General features: G+C 41.1%; 3 protein-coding genes across 4 annotated transcripts; 2 read left to right on the forward strand and 1 right to left on the reverse strand.

Moving 5' to 3' along the window:
* The first annotated feature begins 27 nt into the window (after window positions 1-27).
* LOC143221950 (jmjC domain-containing histone demethylation protein 1) lies at window positions 28-3,716 on the forward strand. Of its 2 annotated transcripts, none has more exons than XM_076447679.1 (7): window positions 28-314; window positions 424-703; window positions 783-1,470; window positions 1,546-1,870; window positions 1,987-2,248; window positions 2,329-2,624; window positions 2,698-3,716. In XM_076447679.1, the coding sequence occupies exons 1-7, from the start codon at window positions 273-275 to the stop codon at window positions 3,709-3,711; spliced, it is 2,907 nt and encodes a 968-aa protein (XP_076303794.1). In that variant the 5' UTR covers window positions 28-272; the 3' UTR covers window positions 3,712-3,716. The 2 variants fall into 2 exon arrangements, with proteins under 2 accessions (XP_076303794.1, XP_076303793.1); XM_076447678.1 differs by having other exon boundaries at window positions 29-314; window positions 1,951-2,248.
* Window positions 3,717-3,869: 153 nt separating this feature from the next.
* On the forward strand, window positions 3,870-16,491 carry LOC143221955 (uncharacterized). The gene is made up of 3 exons (XM_076447687.1): window positions 3,870-5,670; window positions 13,228-14,556; window positions 15,696-16,491. Coding segments are annotated over exons 1-3 (1,587 nt in total). The 5' UTR covers window positions 3,870-5,668; the 3' UTR covers window positions 15,952-16,491.
* Window positions 5,491-12,350, reverse strand: LOC143221951 (uncharacterized). Its single transcript, XM_076447680.1, has 8 exons — window positions 11,798-12,350; window positions 9,419-9,662; window positions 8,549-8,836; window positions 7,682-8,001; window positions 7,360-7,603; window positions 6,824-7,031; window positions 6,450-6,741; window positions 5,491-6,368 (listed from the first exon to the last, which is right to left on the reverse strand). The coding sequence occupies exons 1-8, from the start codon at window positions 11,963-11,965 to the stop codon at window positions 6,207-6,209; spliced, it is 1,926 nt and encodes a 641-aa protein (XP_076303795.1). The 5' UTR covers window positions 11,966-12,350; the 3' UTR covers window positions 5,491-6,206.
* Window positions 16,492-24,920: the final 8,429 nt, after the last annotated feature.

The following is a 24,920-nucleotide window of genomic DNA, read 5'->3' on the forward strand; positions in this document are numbered from 1 at the left end:
TTATGCGACACGCTACGTGCTCGGAATGAATTTAAGTTTTTATGGTACTTATTGGTAACATTGACCGGCAGCAAAATGGCGACCTCGTTTTACTGGAAAAGTAAAATTCAAGAAAAGCTCGATGTTAATATCAGGCTATCGTACGTGACATGTAAATAATAATCGAAATTTCGTTTATTTAATATTGAAGGAACCACTTCGATCATTGTTAAACACAATACTTTGAATATCCGATGAGTTTTCGGTGATACGTTTCTGACAGCGTGTTCGCAATGGCCGATGACTCTACTCCGCTGCCTAAAAGGCGTCAATTGGTAAACAAACTAAACATAATCTTGCTGTTTAACACGTGTTGCTTCATTTTTTGTGATGTTTATCGAAATTATTCTGTAAATGTGACATTCTTCGTAAATATTATTGTAGCGAGAAAGGACGAGAAAGTTGTATACAGATGACTGGGCCATTGGCGACGAGGAAATCGAGGGTCGCAGGACCTTTCAACTCGATGAAAAGATTGAATGTGAAAGATACAACCTTGGTAATTTTTCTGGATTGTTCCGTGAGATGAATGGTTCAGAATTAACTCTAGCATATCTGCAAAAACATGGTCTTAGCATACCGTTGCTCTTCAGAGACAAATCTGGACTGGGATTACGAGTACCCAGTTCAAATTTTTCTGTCAATGATGTCAGAACATGTGTTGGTATGTTTCGTGTACAATTATGTAAAAAATGAATAGTCAGTATTTGTGTATATTAAAATGTGTTATGTACATTTATCAGGTTCGAAAAGAGTGTTAGATGTGATGGATGTCAACACTCAGAAAAATGAAGATATGACAATGAAAGAGTGGCAAAAGTATTACGAAGATGCCAACAAGGAACGTTTATTAAATGTCATCTCTTTAGAATTTAGCCATACTAAGTTAGAGAATTATGTACAATCGCCGGCGTTAGTACGACAAGTCGATTGGGTAGACGTTGTCTGGCCAAGGCATTTAAAAGAAGCTCAAGTGGAATCGACAAATTTGTTGGAAGACATGATGTATCCAAAAGTGCAAAAGTATTGTTTAATGTCTGTGAAAGGTTGTTATACAGACTTTCATGTTGATTTTGGTGGAACTAGTGTTTGGTATCATATCTTACAAGGTGGAAAAATATTTTGGCTTATTCCCCCCACGGAAAAGAACTTAGTTCTTTACCAAGAGTGGGTATTGAGTGGCAAACAATCAGATGTATTCTTTGGGGATATGGTGGACAGATGTGGTAGAATAAGTTTAACCGCTGGTATGACATTATTTATCCCGACTGGGTGGATTCATGCTGTCTATACACCTCAAGATTCATTAGTTTTTGGTGGCAACTTTTTACACAGTTTTGGTATCGAAAAACAATTAAAAGTTGCACAAGTAGAAGAACATACAAAAGTTCCACAAAAATTCAGATATCCATTTTTCACTGAGATGTTATGGTATGATTAAAACTGCTTAAATCATGATAGACTCTCAAAGCACCATGTATATTAATTTCTATTTATTTATCATAGGTATGTCTTGGAACGATATGTACATGTACTGTTAGGCAGAGGTCACTTGGATATTTCTGAATCGCATCGTCAACATGCAATTCCACAACCCCATCAACATATTCATTTGACACCGTTTGAATTACATGGTTTAAAAGCAATAGTTATGTATTTACATTCGCTACCTTCTACTAAGAAGAATGTGCCTGATCTGATCCGCGATCCTGTTGCCTTAATTCATGATGTACGATGTTTAGTAGAACAGCACAGGAGTGATACTCCAGAGGCAGCTGTAACAGGAAATCCAGTGTTACCACCTCCACCACCGTTAACAATTGCAGAAAGGGTAAGTAAAAGTAATGTGTACATTAAAAGTGTCTATTGCTTTTTCAATATTCACAAATATCTTGTTGCATTACGTAACAGGAGCGCTTGAGAGTAACTAAGAAAAGTTTTGCAAAGATTCAGAGGCATCACTCACAGGAAAAGTCTGAAAGAGCTTTCCCGCGACGAAGACGTACTAGGTGTAAAAAATGTGAAGCGTGTACGAGGACTGATTGTGGGGAGTGCATGTATTGTCAAGACATGGTGAAGTTTGGTGGAAGTGGTCGTGCTAAGCAAACATGTTTAATGAGACAATGTCTGAGGCCTATGCTCCCAGTTACGGCAGCTTGTAAAGTTTGTAGATTAGATGGTTGGGGACAGCCACCTGCACCTTTAACAGGTATATACTTTTCATTATTCGATTTTGTTCGATTAAAATAATGAATTGAAGTAATTTTTGATTTTCAATATTTAATACAGGCAAACAAACGCCAACAGCATCGTCAAGTTTAGTAGAATGTTCAATATGCTTTGATATTGTTCATCCAGAATGTATAGGAATGGATCAACAAAGTATCATTGTCAGCGAAGATTTACCAAACAGCTGGGAATGTCCGTCGTGTTGTGAAAGCGGTCGAAATCTTGACTGCAGGCCACGCCAACCTAAGGCTCGTACTCGAAAACTGTCGGTATCTAGTGCTGCTTCATCAGCACCGACAACAGATTCTGAACGTGCTACTACACCAAGTAAACGTTCAAGACCCGATCCCAGCGATGTAAGTCCCCACATGGAATCTGACATGGTCTAAGAATACGAAATATACATGGTTTCTATACAAAAAATTCCAGGCATGGAATGACAGAGAACCGGCTGAGGGTGAACAGCGAACAGCTTTGCGTACACAATTAGCAGTACAATTAACAGGTTCAAGTAGTAAGTCAATGAAGAGGCCCCATGTGGTTGTTAGACCTGTTCCATTTCCGCCTGTTCAAAGACCAGGGCCCGATTTTAATGGACAATCTTTAGCGTATGACAAGACAGCATTACTTGCGATTTTTAGATTTTTAAATACAAAGGATCTAGCGAATTGTGCCTTGGTTTGCCGTACATGGGCTAGATATAGCATAGATCCTAGTTTGTGGAGAAAATTGGACATGTCACATTCTCATCTAACAGCTTTACATTTAACTGGTATTATACGCCGCCAACCGGAACATCTGTCCCTTGACTGGACAAGTGTCACTAAGAGACAATTAGCGTGGTTGCTAAGTAGATTACCGCAACTGAGAACGTTATCTGTACAAGGATGTACGTGGGCTGGGCTTTGTGCTTTAAGAACTTGTACATGTCCGCCGCTTGTTACCTTAAATTTGAGTCATGTGTCTGGATTGAATGACTCGAGTTTGAGAGAAGTTCTCAGTCCACCTACAGATTCGAGACCTGGTTTAATTGATAAGACATCGAGATTGAAACATCTTAAAAATTTATCTTTGGCTGGGTGTGATATCACTGATGTAGCTTTGAGGTATATTGTTCAACACTTACCTTACGTCGAAACGTTAGATCTGTCGTCTTGTGGCAGAGTTACTGACGCTGGCGTAGCGCAGTTAGCGACTCCGCCAGCGCAATCAGTATCAAATCTAGCGTCGCTTAACTTGTCGAACTGTAGATTACTCACAGAAGCAACATTAGATCACTTAACAAGATGTAAAGTGCTTAAACGTTTGGATCTCAGACATACGACTCAAGTTTCGACACAGTCTGTAATTAAGTTTGCTGCGAAAAGTATTCATAATCTGCACGTAACAGACGTTAAGTTAGTGGAAGAGAAGAAAATTAAGACAGAAGTTAAAGCTACATGAAAGACTATATTTGTTTTGCTACATTGATAACGAAAACTAGAATGTTGGCTGGCAATAATTTATTAATCAACATTCATCAGCACCGTATTCTATCTTCATAACGCAAAATGATGGACCTGACTAGCATAGGATTACTATTACGTTCAGTTTCTCTATCACTATCGTGCAGTCTAATTAGAAGCTACATGTGTAAATGATTTGACATAACTAAGGAATGTTTTATTTGATTTACTTTTATTCATGTAGACGTTGTCTTCCTTTATGCCTGAATAGTTTGTGCGTATACTCAAATGGCTTCACAACTACAGGATATTAAAATAAGTAATGCGAATACTAAACGATAATGGTTACAAAAAATAATATTAATTTCATCCGGAATGTGTTGGAACCTGACGATTTCTAGTTTTTTTAGCTGCTCAAATTAAAAACAAATCAATGGACATTGATTTACATTGATTATGTAACGAAAGTTACAATCATTACTCGCTTAACATTCAGTATTCTACTAAATCGAAATGAGATGTTTTCATCGATATAGAATATTTGACTGTCGCTGTCTAAAGGGTGAGCGGTCAGTATTTGTTTACAATTCTATGTGGATGTAAAAAAAAAAAGTACGACTGTGACTAATACGAAAACAAACGTTTATGCCTATACTCTTGTGACAAATACTCGGCAGATTATCATATCGACGCTACTAATCGCCGATACTTACATAAATAAAAACAGAAAGAAAGAGGTATATTTATTTGTATGTCTGTTTGAATGAATTTCGAACGCAAAGGTCACTATGTGATATGAAAGTCACGAAACTAGAACAACTTACTGACCATAAAAACTCATACTATAGAGAAACGAATGCGCGCAATGAAACATATTCATCTATACCATTTTATATTAGATAGGCGATTAGTATTACGTTGAAAAGGAAACATGTACATTACAAGAATATTTTAATTTTCGACCTAGATGTTGTATTGAACTTAAATGTTTTTATGTAATCAAATGTACATACAACTCAATTTTTTATAATTTTTATTTAATTTTCAGTTTTACTTTTTGTTGTGCATGTTAAGCCCGTAATTCGAGAGTGATAATAATGATACAGAGCAATAAGAATTTAAATACTTACATTTTGACACTATTGCTGCTTTACGAATTTGATCTCTACGATCAAAGTGCTATGTGCATTTGTCAAAAATATCTTAAAAATGTGTCACCAGAAAAAAGGTACGAACTGTTCGCACTAAAAGTTCTGCTTATTTTTTCATCTTACGATTAGCTCCAAGTGCAATGTTGTCATCACACTTGTTGACAAGAAACTGTTCAAATGCGAATACATTTTTATAATTCAAATAATGCTTAAAAATACTTAAGGTACGGCTAATGTTCTAAAACTACAACACCATTGTATGGAATATGTAACCTACAGAGAACTATAGCAATATTCTGATTTTCAAATATAATTTTGAATTTTAAAAACAATGACATCATCTCTACCTGTTCGTTTACTAACTATCGCTTATTCTGTGATTATTTTTCTATCGTCAACGATTATATTACTAGAATAATAATGAAGGTCAAGAATTGTCCTATCACACAAGATTATAAAAAGAGGAGTCTGTAGATTTACCGGATGAAAACAACCAAACATGTAAATATATTTACGTATAAATAAGTCGATCAAATGTTTACTTTACGACGCCAATGCATTCGAAGAGTATGCTAGGGATTTTGTCTTACGTCATATGTGTATGTACCAGTACCGGTGTGTGCGTCTTTTGAAACTACTCTCTAAGGTGTGGTTGTAGGCTTCCTTTTTGTAGTTAGTAAAGTATATGATAAGCACATTTATGTCCTCATCTATTCTAAATAAAAAAGAAGTTGTCGTTAAACGAAAATAAAGTTTTTAAATTCTAGAAAACCTGCTCGTCGTATTTCAGTTATACACATAAGCATGTGAGTGTTGCTGATTTTTGTTTGTCATAACCTATCAAATAGTTTCATCGCCGACTAACGATTATCTTTATTATAAAATATTTTACAACGTGATAACAAAAAAAGTAAAAGTAGTTTCAATATTTCAATATAGATAACTGCGTATTTTGTTTGCAAAATACATTGAGCCATGCGAAGTACAGAAAATTCGCATATCGTCTCCTGTCTTTTGTTTTGATCGATTGGTGCTCATAAATGTTTCTCTTTTGATTCGTTACGTTTCTAATACATTTTCCATAGATACTAAAGAAAACAAATTATATTTCGTTTGTCAATCGATAGTAAAAGAAAGTGCTTTCATAATCTGCGGATAAATTCGAGAGAACATTTGATTTGAGTGTAGGATTTCCTGTGAAAAACATTTTGGTGAGTGTGTGTATTAGTTTGCGTTGTCTGGTTTTCTCAGACAGAAAATTTTCTATATTTTCATATGTAATACTTATATGTGTATGTATACAATTGTTCATAGTAAGTTTTCACTGTTCCTTAAATTAAACTTAACCTAATTCTGCCAAGACAGAGTCTAGATCTTCTTGTAGGGAGAGACTTTGTTCTCGTTGTTTTGCTAAATCATCTTTAAGTCTATCAACTTGTGCTTTGAGTAAGTAGTTACCCTTCTTTAATGCAGCTAAGCGTCCGTCGTGCTTTTTAGCTTGTTTCTGTAAAAATATTTGTGTTAGAAATATTAATACTCATTGTTAGCGTGTTTCAATTGATACAGTATAATATTTTACAGTTACCTGCAACGAATCTTTTTGACCTTCCAGCGTGTCATCTTCATCTTCTGACTCGGACTCTTCATCTTCCTCAGATTCCTCTGATTCAGATTCTTCTTCAGACTCTGTTTCCTCCTCCTCCTCTTCTTCTTCTTCATCTTTCTCGTCATCTGTTTCTGACATTAACTTTGCCATTTTGTCAACTTCTTTTTGAAGGTGCTTGAATTTCTTATTCTCTTCTTTCAACAGCTTATGCTGCTGTTTGATCTGATCTTTTAATGCGTGTCGCTCTTTTCTTGCATTGCCAGCTTTGTCTCTGTTTAAACAAAACATCATTTTTCGTCGCATTTACATACCCTTGCGTTAATACTTGCAAGTGTTACTGCCATAATACTCACTTGGAATTTCTGATTTTTGTTGTCAGAAGCTTAATCTCTCTCTGCAATCTTTTTTCAGCTGCGGCCTTTGGATCTTCGTCTTCCTCTTCTTCTTCCGAGCTCTCGTCTTCCTCTTCTTCGCTCTCGCTTGGCTCTTTCTTATCTATGCTCTTCTGAGAAGCAATTTTTGCTACATCTTTTGCACTTGGACAACCGGCCAGTGCCATTCCTGAAACATTGTACCATGCTGCGTCGTCGCTATCGTCTGCTAGATCTATTACTGGCTCAGCATCAAGCTCTAGCTCTGATCCCAAAAGCGTAAAATAAAAGAGCAATATTAGAATAAGCGAAAGCGATTCAGTAGAATTAATGGAACGGGACAAACATTAGGTAATATTACATTTGAAGTTGTTTTTGTGTTCATTAATTGCATTGTTAATAAATTAGTAGCTGCTGCTAGCTGAAATATATGTTACAATAAGTGAGTTACAGTTAACGGTACGGTACGGATAAATGATACCGATTGTTCAGTACCAACAAATTTAAATCATCAGTACCAGCTTTCATGCGCCTCTCCAAAGCAGCATACATTCTCTTCATCTCCTCCAACTCGTTTTTCATCTTATCCCTTTCCTCAGCGACAGTGATATATTCCTTTTCAAACCTGTCGGCATCTTTTCTGGCCTGCTGAGCTTCGCGTTTCAAGGATTCCGTGAGTTTCTCGTCCTGTTTCCTGTGTTCTTGCACGTTCTTTGTAGACTTTTCTCTGTCGACCTCAGATTCGAGATTCAAGATCCTTGCCTGGGAATGATGCGAACGGCAAAATTAGAAGACACATAGACGCGTCTTCGAGCATCTCTGTATCAAAGACTAGCTTACTTGCAATCTTTTGTTCTCCCTTTCCAAAGCCTCTTTGTTCCTAAGCTCGAACGCGAGCATTTGCTTCGTGCTCTGCAAGTCGTCTCTGACCGCGTCGATGTCATCCATATCGTCTGAGACAGAGTCGTCCGTAGGTTCGTCAGCCTTTTGCATTTGCTCCTCTATCGTCAGTTGCCTCCTGAATTTTCTCAGGCCCTCCAGTATGGGTCTCGATCGGTCGTTCGTCTTCACGCTCTTCAGCTTCACACCCTCCTGAATCTGCTTCAGCAATTCGTTATGCATGTTCGATTTTTCGGATTCGAACACAAATTGTGTCTTCCCTAATCAGAAACACCGAGTCAGTACAACAGACACCGAATAACATACTCAAATCAGAGGAAGACGATGTCTGAACGAATCTCTTCGCGATGATCGTATCAATTTGAAGCATCGCTCTGGACAACGGGACAGTCCCAATAATTGCAATGCATCCAGAGATTCATTTAGGATAACAGGAGAAGGTGGTGAAACCCACAGAACATGAAAACATCAGTTAATTTAACGATAATAATACAATATTATTCAACAAAACGAAAGGGCTCCCGTGCAGGAGAACGGGGACAATAACGGCTAGGTTGTATTACAAACGTAGCCCAGGGACAAAAGCTGATTGAACCGTTTTATTAACAGTTTAATTAATAACAACCCTCTGAGTCGCCGCTTACATGGGCGGGTGGAGTGGTGTTCAAAAGGGTGTTTGCCGGGGTAACAGCACAAGGGGGTGGGGGGTCTAGACGTGACTAATGAACGAACACGGTGAAATCGGTTCCTCCTAGGAAAATCGACCAAGAGGGATCTGAGTAGGATCGAAGTTCGATTGACGATCACCTGCTGGATCAGCCATGACCTTGTTCACCCTCTCGATCAGGGGCGCGCTCCTGTCGTTGCACTTGACATGTCTCAATCGCTTTCCGCTCTCCACCTCCTTCATCATGCTCGCCCAGTCAGGACGTTTCCGAGGTCTCGACTTCAACATCTCCAGTTTCTCTTGCTGCGACTCGCTGAGCGGTGCAAGGTCCTTTAGGACTATTCTGCTGGGAGGCGGTGGCGGTGGTCGCGGCGGCGGTGGTGGCGGGATCGCTGCCCTCGAAGAGCTCTTCGACAGCGTCGGTGCGCCTATTTATAAGGAAATCTTATTTTTACCGTGGCAAACTGTGCCGTGAACATTTCGTGCCGCATGTCCGATAGCATAGTATCTTTCCCGAGGGGTAGGGGGACAATAAGTTACTGGAACCATTTGGAAACAGTTGATCGTCTCGCAAACTCCAGCCACAATTTCATACCCGTTGAAAAGGAATTTCTACTTTCGAATTGTGTCGAATTGTACTCCCGATGTGTGCCAAGATTTCTGTCTTATACGCATAGACCGCAAAATCCACGACAATTTTGTGGCCGACAGAAAGATCTTCATAAATGGTGTCCGAGCCTCTATTATTGAAATTTTGTGGCACAAGTTGTGTTTCGATCGGAATAAATGTGAAGCAAAGTGGGCGATTTAGAATGTCGATTGTAAGTAGCGAAAATTGATGTAGAAATTGCAGTTGATTGTAATGTAATTAGAGCTAGTTGTAATTATTTGATCAACACAGTGTTTCCAAGGTTTTGAATACGATCTCATTGTTTCTCCTTTCTAGGGTGAATCTGGAGAACACGTGAAAACAAGACTGAGGGAAAGGGAAATCTATGTAGTGCTGTTACCTGTGGTGCTCTCACTCTTGGAAAGAGGTATAGTGTCACCACGAGATCGAGACTTCTCGATTCGAACCTGTCGTTCGAGCTGTGGCCTCGAATTTGGCTCTTGTCGTCCATTCTCGCGTAGCTTCGGCGCCGGTTTGCTTGTCGTGTTCTTCTCACTTTTTGGCTGTGACGGGATTATTGTGATTTTGCTCTGTTTACGGGGCTGCGGTTCCGCCGTAGGCTTTGCTTCCGGTTTCGGCACACTCTGGAAACCCAAAACAATCAAGCTGATACACGCATTGCATATTTTTGCTTAAACATAATATTTTGCGATGCCCGCTACAATATTTCATATTTTACTGATCGTTTACGCTTTACGTGAAGTGTCCAGATTCTTTTTTTTGGAAATTTAAAAACGACACCCAATATCAATAGTTTGCTTTATCCATTTATTTTATTTAGCTTACAATTACTGAAACTTGAATAGCAGTATGAGCAATATTGGAAATATTATTTATTATGTTCGTTTAGTAGTTGCTGCTTGCTTTGTTGAAACTATCGACGCCGATGGACCTAGATATCCTTTTCTTCTGTACCAGCAACATTTACACGCCAGTTGTTAGTCATCGCGTACTTAATTTGTCGAACACAATCGGCCCATTGTTCACGGCTGAACGTTTGCTTCCGTCTTCTATCTCCGATCAACCCGTTACACGACTACTTGCAAGTCTCAACGATTTAGAACAAAAGGAAAACTCCCGGTAAAACGTGAGAGGTAGTTGTGCCGAAAAAAATAGAAGAAAATGCGCCCACCCCTATTTACCGCTCTTCTATCCTAAAGAAAGAAAGTCTCGAAAATTCTCTTGGCAAGTATCGAAGTTTGTTCGCTCGTCTTTAAATAATCCGAATCGCGTTTCCTGCTCTACCGTTTCTACGCTAGAGGATTTAATCGTGATCTCGAACGTGGTGTTTTCCCTGGAGAAAATCTCTCGTTTGTCGCATCTTCCAGTTCAGCATTGTCTGAATGATAATTGCGGCGAGCCGAGTCCATCGACAGCGGTCAATGAAAGAAAAGATCCATTCATAGTAAAATTCCGGAAATTTCCTTAACTGATCGAGACATTTGCGCGAAAGCGTGATATAAACTCGTTAAGAAACTGGCGGAAGACGTAGCTGGCAAGACATTTGAAATAGAAACGCGTGTTCTTTAAATAATCGTGACCCAGAGGCTTATACGCGAGAACCCGTGGGGCTAGCCTTCTCTCCGATCTCTCTCGTATCGTGAAAGGGAATTGATTAGACTCTTTGATGCACGGAATTCGCGTATGAATCACCGTCAATTCTAATTCATAACATTCAAACATCTCCCCCATCGAACTCTCGCTACGTCATTTCATTCCGATGGTTCAAATTAATCCCGTAATTAAAAATCTACATTTTTACCTATTCGAATGAAAAAGACGATGACTAGCCTTATGATAATAACATGTAGCATTTGCGGATATGTGAACCCGCAAATGTGTGGGAAATGAATAAATCGATATTTTTGGATTTCTCATGAATCCCGCGTATGTTGGAAAACTTTCAACCGTGATCTCCACGGTACAGTGATTTCGGTGAGCGTTGCATATCATCGCCGAAACCCGATCGGACTTGTCGATGATCTAAGTAGCCAAGACAGTTGTAAACAATAGTATGACGTTAATGTCTACGGCTTGGCCACGTGTCATCACGAAACAACGGGTATCCACGTTTTTCGCGTTTTCTCTTGATTGATCGGGGATCCGTTCACCTCCAACGATCTCGCGTGGCTCGACGCCAAATTATCGGAAATATGCGTTCTGAGATTCGTATCCGATGATAAAAAATAGTACACATAAACAGAGTAATCGAATTTTCATCGATTAATGTTCGAAACGATTGTATTTCAAGTAAACGAACCGTAATTATAAACAGAGTGGATAATACAGTGGATTATGTTTCTTCGCGATCCAGTACATTATAATATTTTTGTTAAATGATTGGGTGGAAACGGTTGCGATGCACCACCCTTGTAAATTTTCATCCGTCAAAATGTTTATAACGCAAACTTGCCACTTGACTCCCACGCGGACTATTAATAGCCCAAGTCCGGTGACTTTGAAACCTAATATCTGAATGGAAAAAGAGTGCAGAAAACGGTGGCGATCCTCCGGCCGTTCATGTTTCTAGTAGAATAAGCGGATGCGAGGTCAGACAATACCGTTTTAATGTCTATGTAGGTCTAGCATTGTCTAATACCAAACTGACGAACGGCGTAAACAGGTTTATTACATTTTTAGGGGAATCTGAACTGTAGCTAATTTGTAGTTAGAACGAGATAGAGATTATAGAGAGAACGATAGAAAAATTGAAACTCACTTTGAGGGTGACTTGCGCGAACGGCGGTGGTTCGTCGGTTTTGGCTTTCGAGTCTCTCCTGTTGAGGGTCCATGGTGCAGTCGGCATGGGCAGAGGGTTGGGACCATCCTTGACCCAGGGCGGTCGGAAGGTGGTCCTTTGCGGTGGTTGGCCACCGGCGCCGGGCATTCTTCTTTAGCCTGTCACAGGGTTCTTCTGATCACGTTCGCCTTTCGTTCTCGATCGGTCCACCTGACGGCACTCGGGGTTTCAACTCTCGAGGATCGCGAGAGCTGCGGTAGACGTCGAGGATCCTCTGTAGGACGTGTACGATGCGCCACTGACGGACTCCTGGACGTCGGGGACGGCAAAGTGGGGATCGTGGTTTTACGTGGGAGAATTACGACCCACTTATCTCGAGACGTGTTTCGCGATCGGGGAAATCTTCCGGATCTTTCTCGCGGTTCACTGATCCCGTCATACGCAAACAACAATTTACCGGTGAATCAAAGGGAGGATAGGTGGCTCGCGAACGTCTGCCGATCGCCAGCAGAAAATCTCGGAGAGCGCAGCGGCTGAGAATTTTTGGGAGTCTGGGAAAGATTGAGACCTGGACCACACATCAGGGCCACGACTGCACCTCCCTAACCGCGCGATATTTTCGTCGACGTGACGTCACAGAAAGACGCAAGCTCGAAATAGAAGACAGTCCTCTTCTTCTAGGATGCTTTCGGTGACTCTCTCGGTTGAAACGCCTCTTCTCTTGATCCTACCACGTACCCCACGTCTGTTTACGATGCACCGGGTGCCGATCGACACGAAGGTCGATCGATCTTCAGGGTCGTCAACTGAAGATCGATTCAGCGAATCTCTTCGGCCTAGTACCGCCTTCGCGGCCGGTACTTTGTCTCTCTTTCGGAGATCTATACCGGAATGTTATCGTCAGTAATATAACGATGATTTGGAGGAAGTACAATTTGTAAATGATGGGCACTATAAATTTGAAGAGAAGATTGACGAGCCGTCGACTAGTGATTATAAAAAGACGTACTAGTACGTCAATGCTGTCCAGCTATTTCATTCGGAGACGTAATATTACGTCAGCGGCGAAGAATGTCTTCACATCTTGATACTCTCGAACACCTTGTCAAGATGTTCTTTCTTTCAATGTATAAATTAATATGATTCAAATACAAAGAGTTTGTCCTTTCGAAAATTGAAAATTGTCCACATCAATTGAGAGGCATAGGAGTCGCTTAGAAATTCTTATCTCTCTTCAACAATTTGAATAGATTGAAAATTTCGTATCGATATCTTCTAATTCGTTTCCTAACTCTCCTAACTCTCTACTGTCTTCAATTTCTCCTACCAATTATTCTTATAACTCCATAAAATTATTAGCTTTAATATGATTCATTTTCCGGAGACCAACGAGGGTTGTTCTGTTAAAGGGTAGGACGATATCGCGAGAAGCAGTACCAATTGGCCGCGCAGAAACACAACGAGGCGTACCAGAAGTACAACTATTATCAGCAGACCGCGAGATACTTCGAACGAGAGTGTAGAATCGCCAGACACTACGACTCGTGGAATTACAGGCCTATAGACCCGAAAGGTGAACTCGAGAAAGCGAAGAAAACCGAACGACTTTTATGCAGAAGAAATAAATTGAGACGTTTGTTCAAAGAGGAGGACGAAACGTACAAAAGAGAGCTGGAAGAACGGAAGAGGTTGCGATTGAGACCCGATGAGCATTCGTTGGAAGCTTTGGCGCAAAAATTGAAAGAGAAACGAGCGGAACAGAGTCTCTATTTGCCTAGAACCTGTCGAAGATACCAATCTTACTTTGTTTGCCCCACAAATTCGTCAGGTTCCCGTTGCAGCACTCTGAGAGACACGAATCTCGGGTATACTCGCGTCTGCAGAGATTCGACGAACTTCGTTCAGATCGGTGACAATTCTTATCGCAGGAACAACAAAATGAGCGAGAACGAGAACAAAAGTTTTAGAGATGACGACACTCCTATATATCCTAATCCAAAATTTTCAGCTCGATATTTCCATAAGACTTTGGAGAACACGAATGTGAGGAACGACGATCCCGAGGAATACGTTCAAGGGAGTTCCATGGCTGCAGGCCTTCCTGATGGAGGAGGAGAGGGTCTTGTAGACATAGACAATAAAGAAAATAAATTGAATAGCTATCGGGAAGATGGCAGAATTGCCGAAAATCGTTCTCCGAATTCAACGGAGGATGGTCAAGTCATCTCGAGAGACATGCCAGATTTCCGGGAACTTGAGAGACCAAATGAGAACGCGGGTCAAACGGAAGAAACGTCTTCGGAAGGTTCAGCACGTCGCGAAAAAGAAAGCGCAGAAAGATATACCAAGAAAGAGGATCTAGGCAGGGAAGATGGGAAGAGGTTGGACACCCGACAATTCGAGGTCGAGAAAAGCATGCCTTGGCTACGAATGGACCCCGGCGACAAGAACCTTTCGAAGCAGATGTTCCTCTACTTAACTCACAACGAACTAAAGACTAAGATCGAGGACCTCTCGAGGCGCGAGGCGCACGCTTGCAACAAGCAGAGCTGGGACGAGGCCCTGAGACTTCGGGATATGAGAAACAGGCTGGAATTGATTCGCGAAAAACAGCTTTACAATATTGATAATTTAGACTTGGATGAAGAAGTGAGGAAGATGGCATTGCTTAATATTAAGAAGAGGGAAGAGGAACTGGCCGAGCGCGAGAGTGTCTGCAGCGATTCGACGATGTACAGGTAAACTGGAACTCTAATATTGCTACAATAATGTCTTGATGCATGTGAAAGAGATGTGTGCCCTTTGAGGGGCCATACACGTTCATACACGATGTAAGCAACTGAAAAAGTATTCACATATATCAAGATATTATTTTATTAAGTTGTTGCACTCGAAATTTGTTTTTCAGTTTTGGCAGTCAGGGATACAAAACGGTAGAGCATTCGAGAACAACTTGAACTATAGTTTTCGTTAGAATTAAATATGTCTATCAGTAGGATCAGTAATTTCGTGTGCAGCAGCCGAATAATTTAAACTATTGCCAGTAACATTGATCTGATCGCTTACCAGTGTTCACCAGTGAAGTATCTTACTTCCGTTCTGAGAACATTCTGCCACGTTCGATCATGTCAGCGTCGCGATCTACTGTACAAAAATATTTAGATCGTGATATAATATTAAATATGATTCAATCAAATCGATAGATATCAGTCGTCAGCTATGTTGGTTCTTTTCGATGTCGAACCAGCGATTTGATTTGTTGCAATTGTGGCACGTGACCGTGAGCGATGGTAAGGGTCTAGGACGACGAATGGCACCTCTTGATTCTCAAATTAGTCGAAGTCCGTTGATGTTGCAACCGTATACCGTGAGTCATTCACGCCTCACGATACATGCTACTCGCTACGCGCATTTCGTAAATGCTTGCCAAGACGTTCGTCATTCTATACGCCCTACATTCGTTCCTTGACTGATCTCAAGTAGGATGACGATCCGCAATTGGATCAGCCTTCGACGTATTCGCGAAAATTGATCTTTCATTATAACTTGTCTTACAAGTTCGATTACACTTAGCGTTTATAGCGTTTGCCTAAAGAGCAAAGAGATAGAGAGCAAGTTCAGCTCAATACGATTTATGTCGATGGCAAACAACGTGCCGATTACTTTCATTGATTAATCATCAGTTAGACCCTCCGATTCTAGAAAATTTGGGAGCTCGTCAAGTTTCGTGTGGTCATATCCACATCTGCATGATTTATAGATAGGTGTAACAGGTCAGGGTTCGAGGGAGAAAACTATTACCGAATTATATTATCTCAATCAAATCTGTTTGTTCAGTATTAAAGTGGTTCCAATAATTTATTTATAATGTTTGTAGTCAGGACGCGAAGGACATGTGGAAGAAGTGGGTGCACGAAGACGATAGGTCCGTGATCAAGGACGCTCGGATGCAGCGAGAGACGATGATGAACAATCTCGAAAAGGAATGGCAGGATCTGGCTATCCGTGACAAGGACAGGATCAGCCGAACCTATCAAAACGTGATGATGGACTCGGCTCTGCAAGAAGAGCACAAAGTGTCTGCGGCCATCAACCAGTCACGAATGAAATCCTATCCAAGTTCCATGAAATAAGCAATGGACTAGTATTAAAAAATTTACGAAGCTTGTTTATACTAGGCCAAGCGAAATAGCAATTTTGTATTTAAACGTTTGAACAGCACTTTGGCCAGCAGTAGTTCCTATTGTTGAATGTATTCCAAGCAAATTTGTCGATACGTGGCAGCCGCATATATAAACGGAAAGTCACGTTGAAGCAAATAATACAATCCAATCAAAATAGATACTACAACCTAGACTGCTTAATCGAATGTGATACAGATGCCGTTCCAGATTAATTCATACAATTGATTATTGCCATGTTTTAAGCGTATGATTAAGGAATTCTGTGCCAGAGACAAGCATGCTGGTTGCATGCTATGTTCGTATTCGACTGAATTTATTGGGTACTTCGTTATTCTAGTCGTTTCCATATCAACTATCGTACTGTTTTAATGCTATTACTTTCACTTTCATGTTTGCAAACTTTATTTAATTAACGTCATGAGTATTTTTTAATTAAAAGACCACTTTTAGTTGTATTACTGATTTCGGAAATAAATTATTCACGTTTAATGTGCAGTTTTCATTGACTCCCCAAAAATTTGTTTGTACAGATCTTTGGTAATCTGATTTGGTTTCTTTTTTACTGTTGCTTCCCAGTAGTTAATTCATATATTCGAAATTCCCGGCAGATGTTGTTCCCAGCCGATAACATGCAACAGTTTCTTTACAGTCTTCTAGATGGCGCAACAGGGTTGACAATAGATCGGCGGTTAACGGCGCGTGGTGACAGTATTTCAAAGTATATGTTTCCCGATAAATATTGACGCTATTTAATTCAAACTAATAACACTGTCAATAAAAAAATTGGAAGTTACCGGATTATAAATTACATTTTCGAAAATTACTTGATCAAACATTACAATTCGTATAAGGACCAATGCAATGCAATGAATGGCTTTGAATGACCTTCAAAGATCAACATATTATAAATCAATGAAACGAACTGGAGTCTTGTAATGGAATCCACGCATACCTAAATAAAAGCACATAGAAACATTTTTTTAAAAATGAACTTTATTTAGGGAAATAGTTGTACTCGAATCTTTAAATGGGAGACGCCTGTACAAGGCGCTACATTTAACAATGAACGTACTAATTGTAACATAAATTGAATGTTAATTTATTATCACTGGTCGTTAACTTGAGATGTATCGGTTTCCCAAATAACGCGAAGCTTGCGATGTTAACATGAATCCGTGAAATAGATCAGAATAGATCTGCTTGTTTCACACATGAGTAGTCAGAAGTCTGGAGGACAAATCGAGGGTAGCGAACGTTGGCAGTATATTATTGTTCCCATTCGGAACTGTTAATTAAGGGGTTCGCCGTTTGTGCGCGTTGGGTCGCGAAAGAATTTTCCAAGGAATCCGCAGAGGGGTAGGCTAGGTGGTCGCCATTAATCCTCAGGCATACCGGGTGACAACGACCAAATTAGTCGGGCGATCCGTCAAAAAGAGCATTTCCGTAGTAGACGTGCATTATATTCGCCACATGCTACTCCGCGCGCAGTCGCGTCATCCAGTCACCCTCCACGTATAACTACATGTATGCATGTGCACACAGCGTGATTTGAAGCGCTAGAGTGTAAATATCAGTTCTTTTTTATCTGCTGCAGAAACATTAAACAAAAAGTTTCCCAGTTAAATAAACGTTGTAGACCTACTTACAAAGTTTCATGGTTTTGCCGATTTTACAACACCGTGCTCGGCTAGTTCTGTAATTATTTGAGCAATTAACACTGGAGATAATTTCTCGTGATATATACTCTTCAGCTTTTAACAAAAAACATGAACTAATCCTTTGCGAATGAAAGCTCTGGCCCCGTGGAAATTAAGAAATTATTATTCTCAATCTTTATATTGGCAAATACATAAGTAGAATGCGGATTTTATGCATTTATGACGAAGATGTATAGGTGAAAATGTTAGGCAATATTAGAAGTACGATTATATTGTTCGTAATTTGCTGACGTTGGTAAGGGAAGAAGTGTAAATGTCTATTTTGACCCGGAATATAAAAATCGTTATTTAATTAGCCAATTCCTGGCTATCGAATTGAGCGAATGGCTGCTACGTTAGACACAACGGAAGAACGAATGTTCCGCAAGAAAAGTGCCGTGAAAAATAAATTTAAAAAAATTCATAAATAAAGTTATGAAACATGCGAGAACATCTGGAGTCGAACTACGGCCGATTTGTAGATCAAAAGTCCGTAGCACACGCAACTGCATGCCGGCGTCCACGGTATATCCCTAACGATCCGACAAGGAGGAGTCGAATCGTATATTTCAGTGGGCCATCGATCTCGGAATTTCGTGTTAACATTTAAATCACACCCACTCGGTACATCCGGGCCGTGGAACGGAGACAGTGGCCGAGAGCAGTCGTGGGAGGAAGAGGAAGAGAAATATAGTTTGTAATATGTGTATCGTGCGTGCGATGGCCCGTGAAAGCTGACTGGCTGCTCGACACCCAGGAGAAGAGGGATGCAGCCACGCCAGCTATGTTAATTAAACGCGTTTCTAGCCCCCGCATAGGAAATCAGAGAAAAAAGGAGACGAGACGAGCGGTGCTCGAGCAGGAATGGGGCAACGTGAAAGAGGGTGCCGGCTAATAACACGTCCCGTACGACGAACGCACGCCACACGCCCGTCTTCTTCTTCTTCTTCTTCTTCCTCCTCGCTTCCTCCTCTCTTTCTCCTCTTCCTCTTCACCGAGTCCACCACCGTGCTCCTCCCTCCACCATTTCTTCTTCTCCCGGCGCAATTCTTTTTTGTCCTCGACCCCTCACTTGTCTTCTCGGCGCTTGAAGAATGTCGTAAGAGTTCGAGCGAACTGTCTTCTGGATTTCTGGATAGACATCGGTCACCTTTTTCGCCGTCCGCACGCTCCTCTGGAAAACTTTCCGGATCCAGAAAGTATCGGAGGAAATGATTAGCGGGATTTAGAAGGGAAATTGGAAAATTGTTTGTCCGACTCTTATATCTCCGTGGAATCCACTGTACCGAAACTACTAAGGAATTTTGTGTTCTTCGAGGCTTCCAGGTAGCGAGGAGTTTCATCAATCCTGCTGGAAATTCTCTATACAATTCTTTTTATGCGGAGCCATGAAATACGATAGTAATTTAGAAAATGTTTATAGTATCATTTCATTTGCGGCGATAGGTCAGATGGACTATAATAAAGTCAGTGGAAAACATGAATTTGTAATTAATAATTACTAATTATCCACAAAATTTGTAACAACTGTTCGTCAGCCAGAATGTACAACAAATTTCAAACAAACGTAAGGGTTGTTTTTATGAAGACGAATTTCGTAAACTTTGTAATAAAAACTGCGTCGATAGGTACCTAATATATGTATACTATAATATAATCAATGGAAACAATGGATTTGTAATTATCCACAAAATTGGCAACAACTTCGTTGTTTGTAAGCAAGAACGCGCGACAAATTTCAAGCAATGGGTACTTTTTATAAAATTTCGCAAATTTCGAAATAAAATCGGGATCGACAGGTAAGATATACTATAATAAAATCAGTGGAAAAAACGACTTTGTAATAAACCACATTTATACCATCTTTTCTGTTTATCAGCGAGAACGCGCAACTTTAAAACAAACATAAGGGTTGTTTTTATAAAATCTCGTAATAAATACTGCGTCGATCGTGCTAAATATTCGAGAAAGAAGTGCCGACGAGCTCGTGACGGAAAATTTCACTCTCCGTCGGCGGGATCGTGTGCTCGCGGAGATTTCTGTGTAGCACCGGTAATTATGAAGACCACTTTACGCGGAAATTACGCGCGTTCCGGCTTGACGCTACCACAAAAAACGTGGCCCGGGAAAAAAAGCCGGTGTAAAAAAAAAGAGGAATGGATGCTTTAGAGGACCGGGCTGAAGTTACTTGCCGACAAATTAGCCGGGGCTACGGCGGGTGCGCGTCGCGTTCGAGGGGCAGGACTGTGTTTCATGGAAACGCGGGCCGAACCACGTGGCTGCCTACGAAGGGAGCCAATGGAGACGGCATATGTCTGACAAGCGCTTAATCATCGGGGAAAATTCTCTGTCGCCGCGCGCCGCACCGCGCCGGGCAGATTAGCCGCGTTCGAATCTAACGCGATGCGTTTCACACCCCCGTTTTCAACGCTTCCGGGGTTCTGATACCGTTCGTTTCGGACCCATCCTCGTCCGTCGCATCGTAGTCGTTTCAAACTTCTCATCGAACATTTCCGAGAAACTGGACGACGAACACGGCTCGCAATCAAGCATAAACTCACGAAACAGAATTAAAATGCAAATTATACGGGGCCCAGCGGATCGGCGAATGTTTAAATGGAAATTTCGTATACCAGTAATTTCGATCATTTTTAAGCCCAACTTACTGGTCCGCGGTAACGAGTTCAAGACTCGAAACGGGTCCTGTACAACGTCGACCATCATTGATACATCAACTTAATTTTTTCTTATTGCCGGTGTAGGATCGGTCGCCGGGTGATGGGGGGCTAAATTGATTCAATTATTCTCGTCGAAACCGAAGTAAACATCGGTATTATGTAAATTCTTGTGCGTCTCGTGTTTCTGCCCAGTGAGAGTTCATTATACGCTCTATGAAGCTCCGGGGAAATGCGAGCGGGTGCGGTGAGTCGTGATTATTGTGCGCGCGGTATTAAATAACCGTTAAATAAAATAATGTATTATAATTAGTATTTTACGGTGTCACAGTGGCAGGAAATTTTAATCGCGTTATCGGCTCGATAATTGAATGCGCCCGACGAATCCGGCGAAATTAATAGAAAACAAAGCGAAAACCGCGCGGCAGGCTGCCCCGGGTACCTCGCAATACCGATTTCGACGCTTGATTCCGGAAGAAACGCGATATGGGATTTCCTTCGTTTTCTGGCTTTTTTTCGTTCACGCAACGTGACCGACCAAGCAGTTTCGTTCGGAAGTTGCTCGAATCGTTGCCCGAGACCGAAGCAAGACGATAAATCTTCGTAGGGAAACTTCGCGTGCGCCGAGCCCGCCGAAAATTTATTCCCTTCGTTATCGCGAAGTTTCGCGTCGGCCTTGAACGTTGATCGTGCATCCCCTTCGCAATAGTGTGTAAGCAGAAACAAGCACAGAAACATCGTCAAGTTTTTCGTAGTCTTCACGCGGACTTAAGCATTGCAAAAATCTTATAAGTTATGCAATTTCACAGTTTATGGCAGTAACGTTGCTGGCAACTTTTCGTGACTACTACATATTATTCACCGAAGCTTGCATGAGTTTTTCTCTCCGAGTGAATTTTATATTGAATATTAGATTGGAGGGAAATCTCTTTCGTATTTTAACGAAATGTTTAATATTACTCCAAAAATATGTTTTTGATTTACAAGCAAAATTACCTGCTTATTTAAAGAAGAACTTCCCTCCAACCTAATATATTCTTATTAATTTTCTGGTTCACACTCCCTACTGTCAATACGAAACATTGTTAAGTGACATTTCCTTGTACAATCTTTATTGTATCTTTCGGAACGTTTACCGTCCTGTTTCAAAACCTTTGTCATTGTAGAAGAAATCCATTATCGATACCTTCGTTTCTTCATTTCCACTGTCCTGTGTCGATACATTATTGACCGGTCATGAATACATTCGTGGTCGCACATTCACCAACTTGTGCAATTATGAAAGTACAAAATTGTGTAAATTGTCAGTGCAAGATTGATTACTATGTTGAATAGTACTGGATTTTTATCCAATTATAAAAATAGACGTTGACACGTATCACTTTTTGCTCAATCTCTTCAAGGATGCTACGGCACACGTGTTAATTTAATTTTAGTTCCACATTCAATTTGAATATCCTTATACTGCACATTAGTTGTTAGTTTATAGTTGTTTTCATTAATTTTCATTTTATTTCATTCTGATCTATCTAAACTGAATAAAATAGTATCATGTTCTTGTTGAGAAAAAGCAAAATTGCTAGAGTTTTCTATATATTTCCTGAGGTAATTATAAATTTATTTACGCTGGGTCGTAAAAATAGGTGTTAAAACTATGAAGTGCGCTGTTATTGAAGGTCGTAGAAAATTTTAGATATCGAGTCCCCTAGATTTCAAAAACCATGATCGCACGAATATCGACGAACTTAAAGTTGGGCGTGTCGCCGAGTTCGTTTGAATTCGTTGATTTCTCGACGGAAAAGAACAGTCCGTTGGTTCCGAGCGATTAAAACAGATTAGCGCTTCGATCTCTTGTTCGGCGGACCTAAAACAAGGATAAAGAGGGGGAGAAAGGCGCGGAAAGAGAAGCGGAGAAACGGAGAAAAGGAAAAAGTCACGATATTTTCTCTCTTGCAGGCTGAAAACAATTTTCTCACGATGTTCATGCCGAGATAATTAAAGCGTGTCTTTGAGGACGGAACGGAACGGAATGGAAATGCACGCAACGTGATTTTCGCGAAACAGTTTGTGGTCGGGCACGGTCGGTGCGCTCTTTTAAACTCAAATGAGCCGGGAACTTGTTCTTTTTTTTCTGTCCGTTCGTTATTATTTAGAAAATTGTTGGCCGGCCATATTGCTCGCCGCGGAGATCGTTATTATTTTACGGCCAACGAGTTTTGAATATTATTTGATGACATTTCAAACGAAGGCCATCTCGTTCATACCCTCCTACCCGAAGACAGTTTTTTCGTCGATTTTTGTCTTTGTTTTATATTTTTTCCCCCATTCTGTCCACGGTCCTCGGAAAAAATAACGGCTAATGGACGAAAGAAAATCCGGTATTTTCGAGCGGAGATCATAATTACAGCTTGCGAGCATAAGGGACATTAATTGCAGGCCGTGGATTATGATTAATTACCGCGTCGATAATGATTCATTGTCGCATCTAACGATACTTCACCGGTAACATCTTCCTCGGCGACGCGCTGTGTAATTACGGGTGAAGGACGGTTAGCCGTGTTTTTGAAACTCTTTTTCAATTTTCAGATAAAGGCCCGGCCGCCGGTCACCGATGCAACGCGACGCGCCGGCTGAGTTATTTCGCCAGCCAAAAGGCGCGTTCGATTAAACCGCGCGTGCCGGTTACATAATTTTGTAATAACATAAATCGGAAAGTGGTTGTATCTGGAACGAGCGATCGTAGATTCGAATGTAATCCCAGAAGGTGGACGGAGATTAATTAAAATAGACACTGGGCTAAACGGTACCTAGCATATCCAGCATTCCGCCATTTTATTTCGTCCCCATATTCAGTCCTTTCGATCACAAGCTTATAAAAAAACGTCGTAATGAGAATTTTGCGTGAGAGCATCGATATTAGTTTTATCGGTTTCAACACGTTCGTACCAGATATTCTCGATATTCGGTCACATAAATTATCATATTATTACTAGGCTCATAATATTTACATAAATTAAAGGTCGTGTTATGTTAAAATTTATACGAAATGTATAATTATAAAGGTTTTATAATTTTGCCTTACATTTTGTGTGTGTGTGTGTGTGTGTGTGTGTGTGTGGGGTTGCATTTGGTGCCCAGTAATTCTAATGTTAAGGAACCAACGGATTAAACTAATATCGATGAACCCATTTCGCAAACCAGCGTTTGAGGTTTTTCGTCGTGTTTTCAGGGTTGATATTAACCATTGAAAGGAGCGAAACAGTTTTCACGCAACAATTACTCCGCGTTACACGTATCACAATGCGAATTCACGGAATCAGGAACCCAATGAGTGAACACAATGCAACATTGACCGAATTAAACCAAATGCATTCTACATTTTGCACGACGGTCGCACTAATAAAGGAAATCGAATTTCGTCGAACATCAGTACCCCCAAACCCGTCCATAAAAATGTAAATCCGCGGACGCGAGCAATCAAATGAAGAGTTCTAAAATTATTAGGTCCAGGCTGTGTCTATATTCGGACGCCGGTATTTCCTCCGGCGGGTTCCATCAATTCCGAAAATTTCTACCTATATTTCATCTGCATATATAGAGTACGAAGAGAAAGGTAGCGCAAGTGTGGTGAAAGGTAGCAAAGTGCACACAAACAGCAGCGGCGGAACTATCTCCGTGCGGTCAGCCAGTACGTGTTCCACCCCAATACGTAGCGAAAACCGCGGCGCATGCAATCTCATCAACAGAAAATCGTCGAAAAAGTCGGGTGCGACAGGAGCTCGCAGCGTTCGAGAGAACGCCAGAACGAACGATCCAACGAACGAACGAACGAACGAACGAACGAACGAACGAACGAACGAGCGAGCGAGCGAGTAAGCGAGTGAGCTAGCGACCACCGTGGCTCAAAAGAAAATATATTTATAAAATTCATAGCAGACGTCTGCCTCGGTTAATCGGTTTCCCGAGGACGTTGATCAATTTCGCCTAGAGAGAGGAGCGATGCGCCCTCCGAAACCTCCCTATTCCACCTTCACCCTCTTCATCACCGCCACTGTCCTCCCCCTGGCTGGCCCACCCCTTCTTTCCTTCTCTCCCTGGTGGCTACGACTCCCATCTCGCGTCTATCTCTTCGTCCCTCCTTTTTCGAGTTGCCAAAAAAAAATACCCCTTCGGGCAGAACTAACTCTCTCTCTTTCTCTGGTAGCTTCCGTCGTTCCGAGATGCTCGCTGCGTTCCCGCCTCCGCTTCGGCCCCGATCCCCTGCGTCAATGCCGCCACCTCCAACCTTTTCTCTCGGCTCAGCCTTTTCTGTCGAAGACACGCGAGGAGAACGAGCGAGCAGGCGAGCTAGTAAGCAAGCGAGCTAGCTAGCGAGCGAATGAGCGATTCTATGCTCGTGTGCAAAACTACGAGGAGCTGTTACAACTACTCTCTCTCTCTCTCTCTTTCTCTCTCTCTCTCTCTCTCTCTCTCTCTCTCTCTCTCTCTCTTTCTCTTCCTCTCTTGCCTCTGTGCACACGGGGAGCAGTATCGGCTCGCGTGTATG

The sequence above is a fragment of the Lasioglossum baleicum genome, chromosome 3 (genome assembly GCF_051020765.1).
Source record: "Lasioglossum baleicum chromosome 3, iyLasBale1, whole genome shotgun sequence".
In the NCBI taxonomy this organism is placed as follows: Eukaryota; Metazoa; Arthropoda; class Insecta; order Hymenoptera; family Halictidae; genus Lasioglossum; species Lasioglossum baleicum.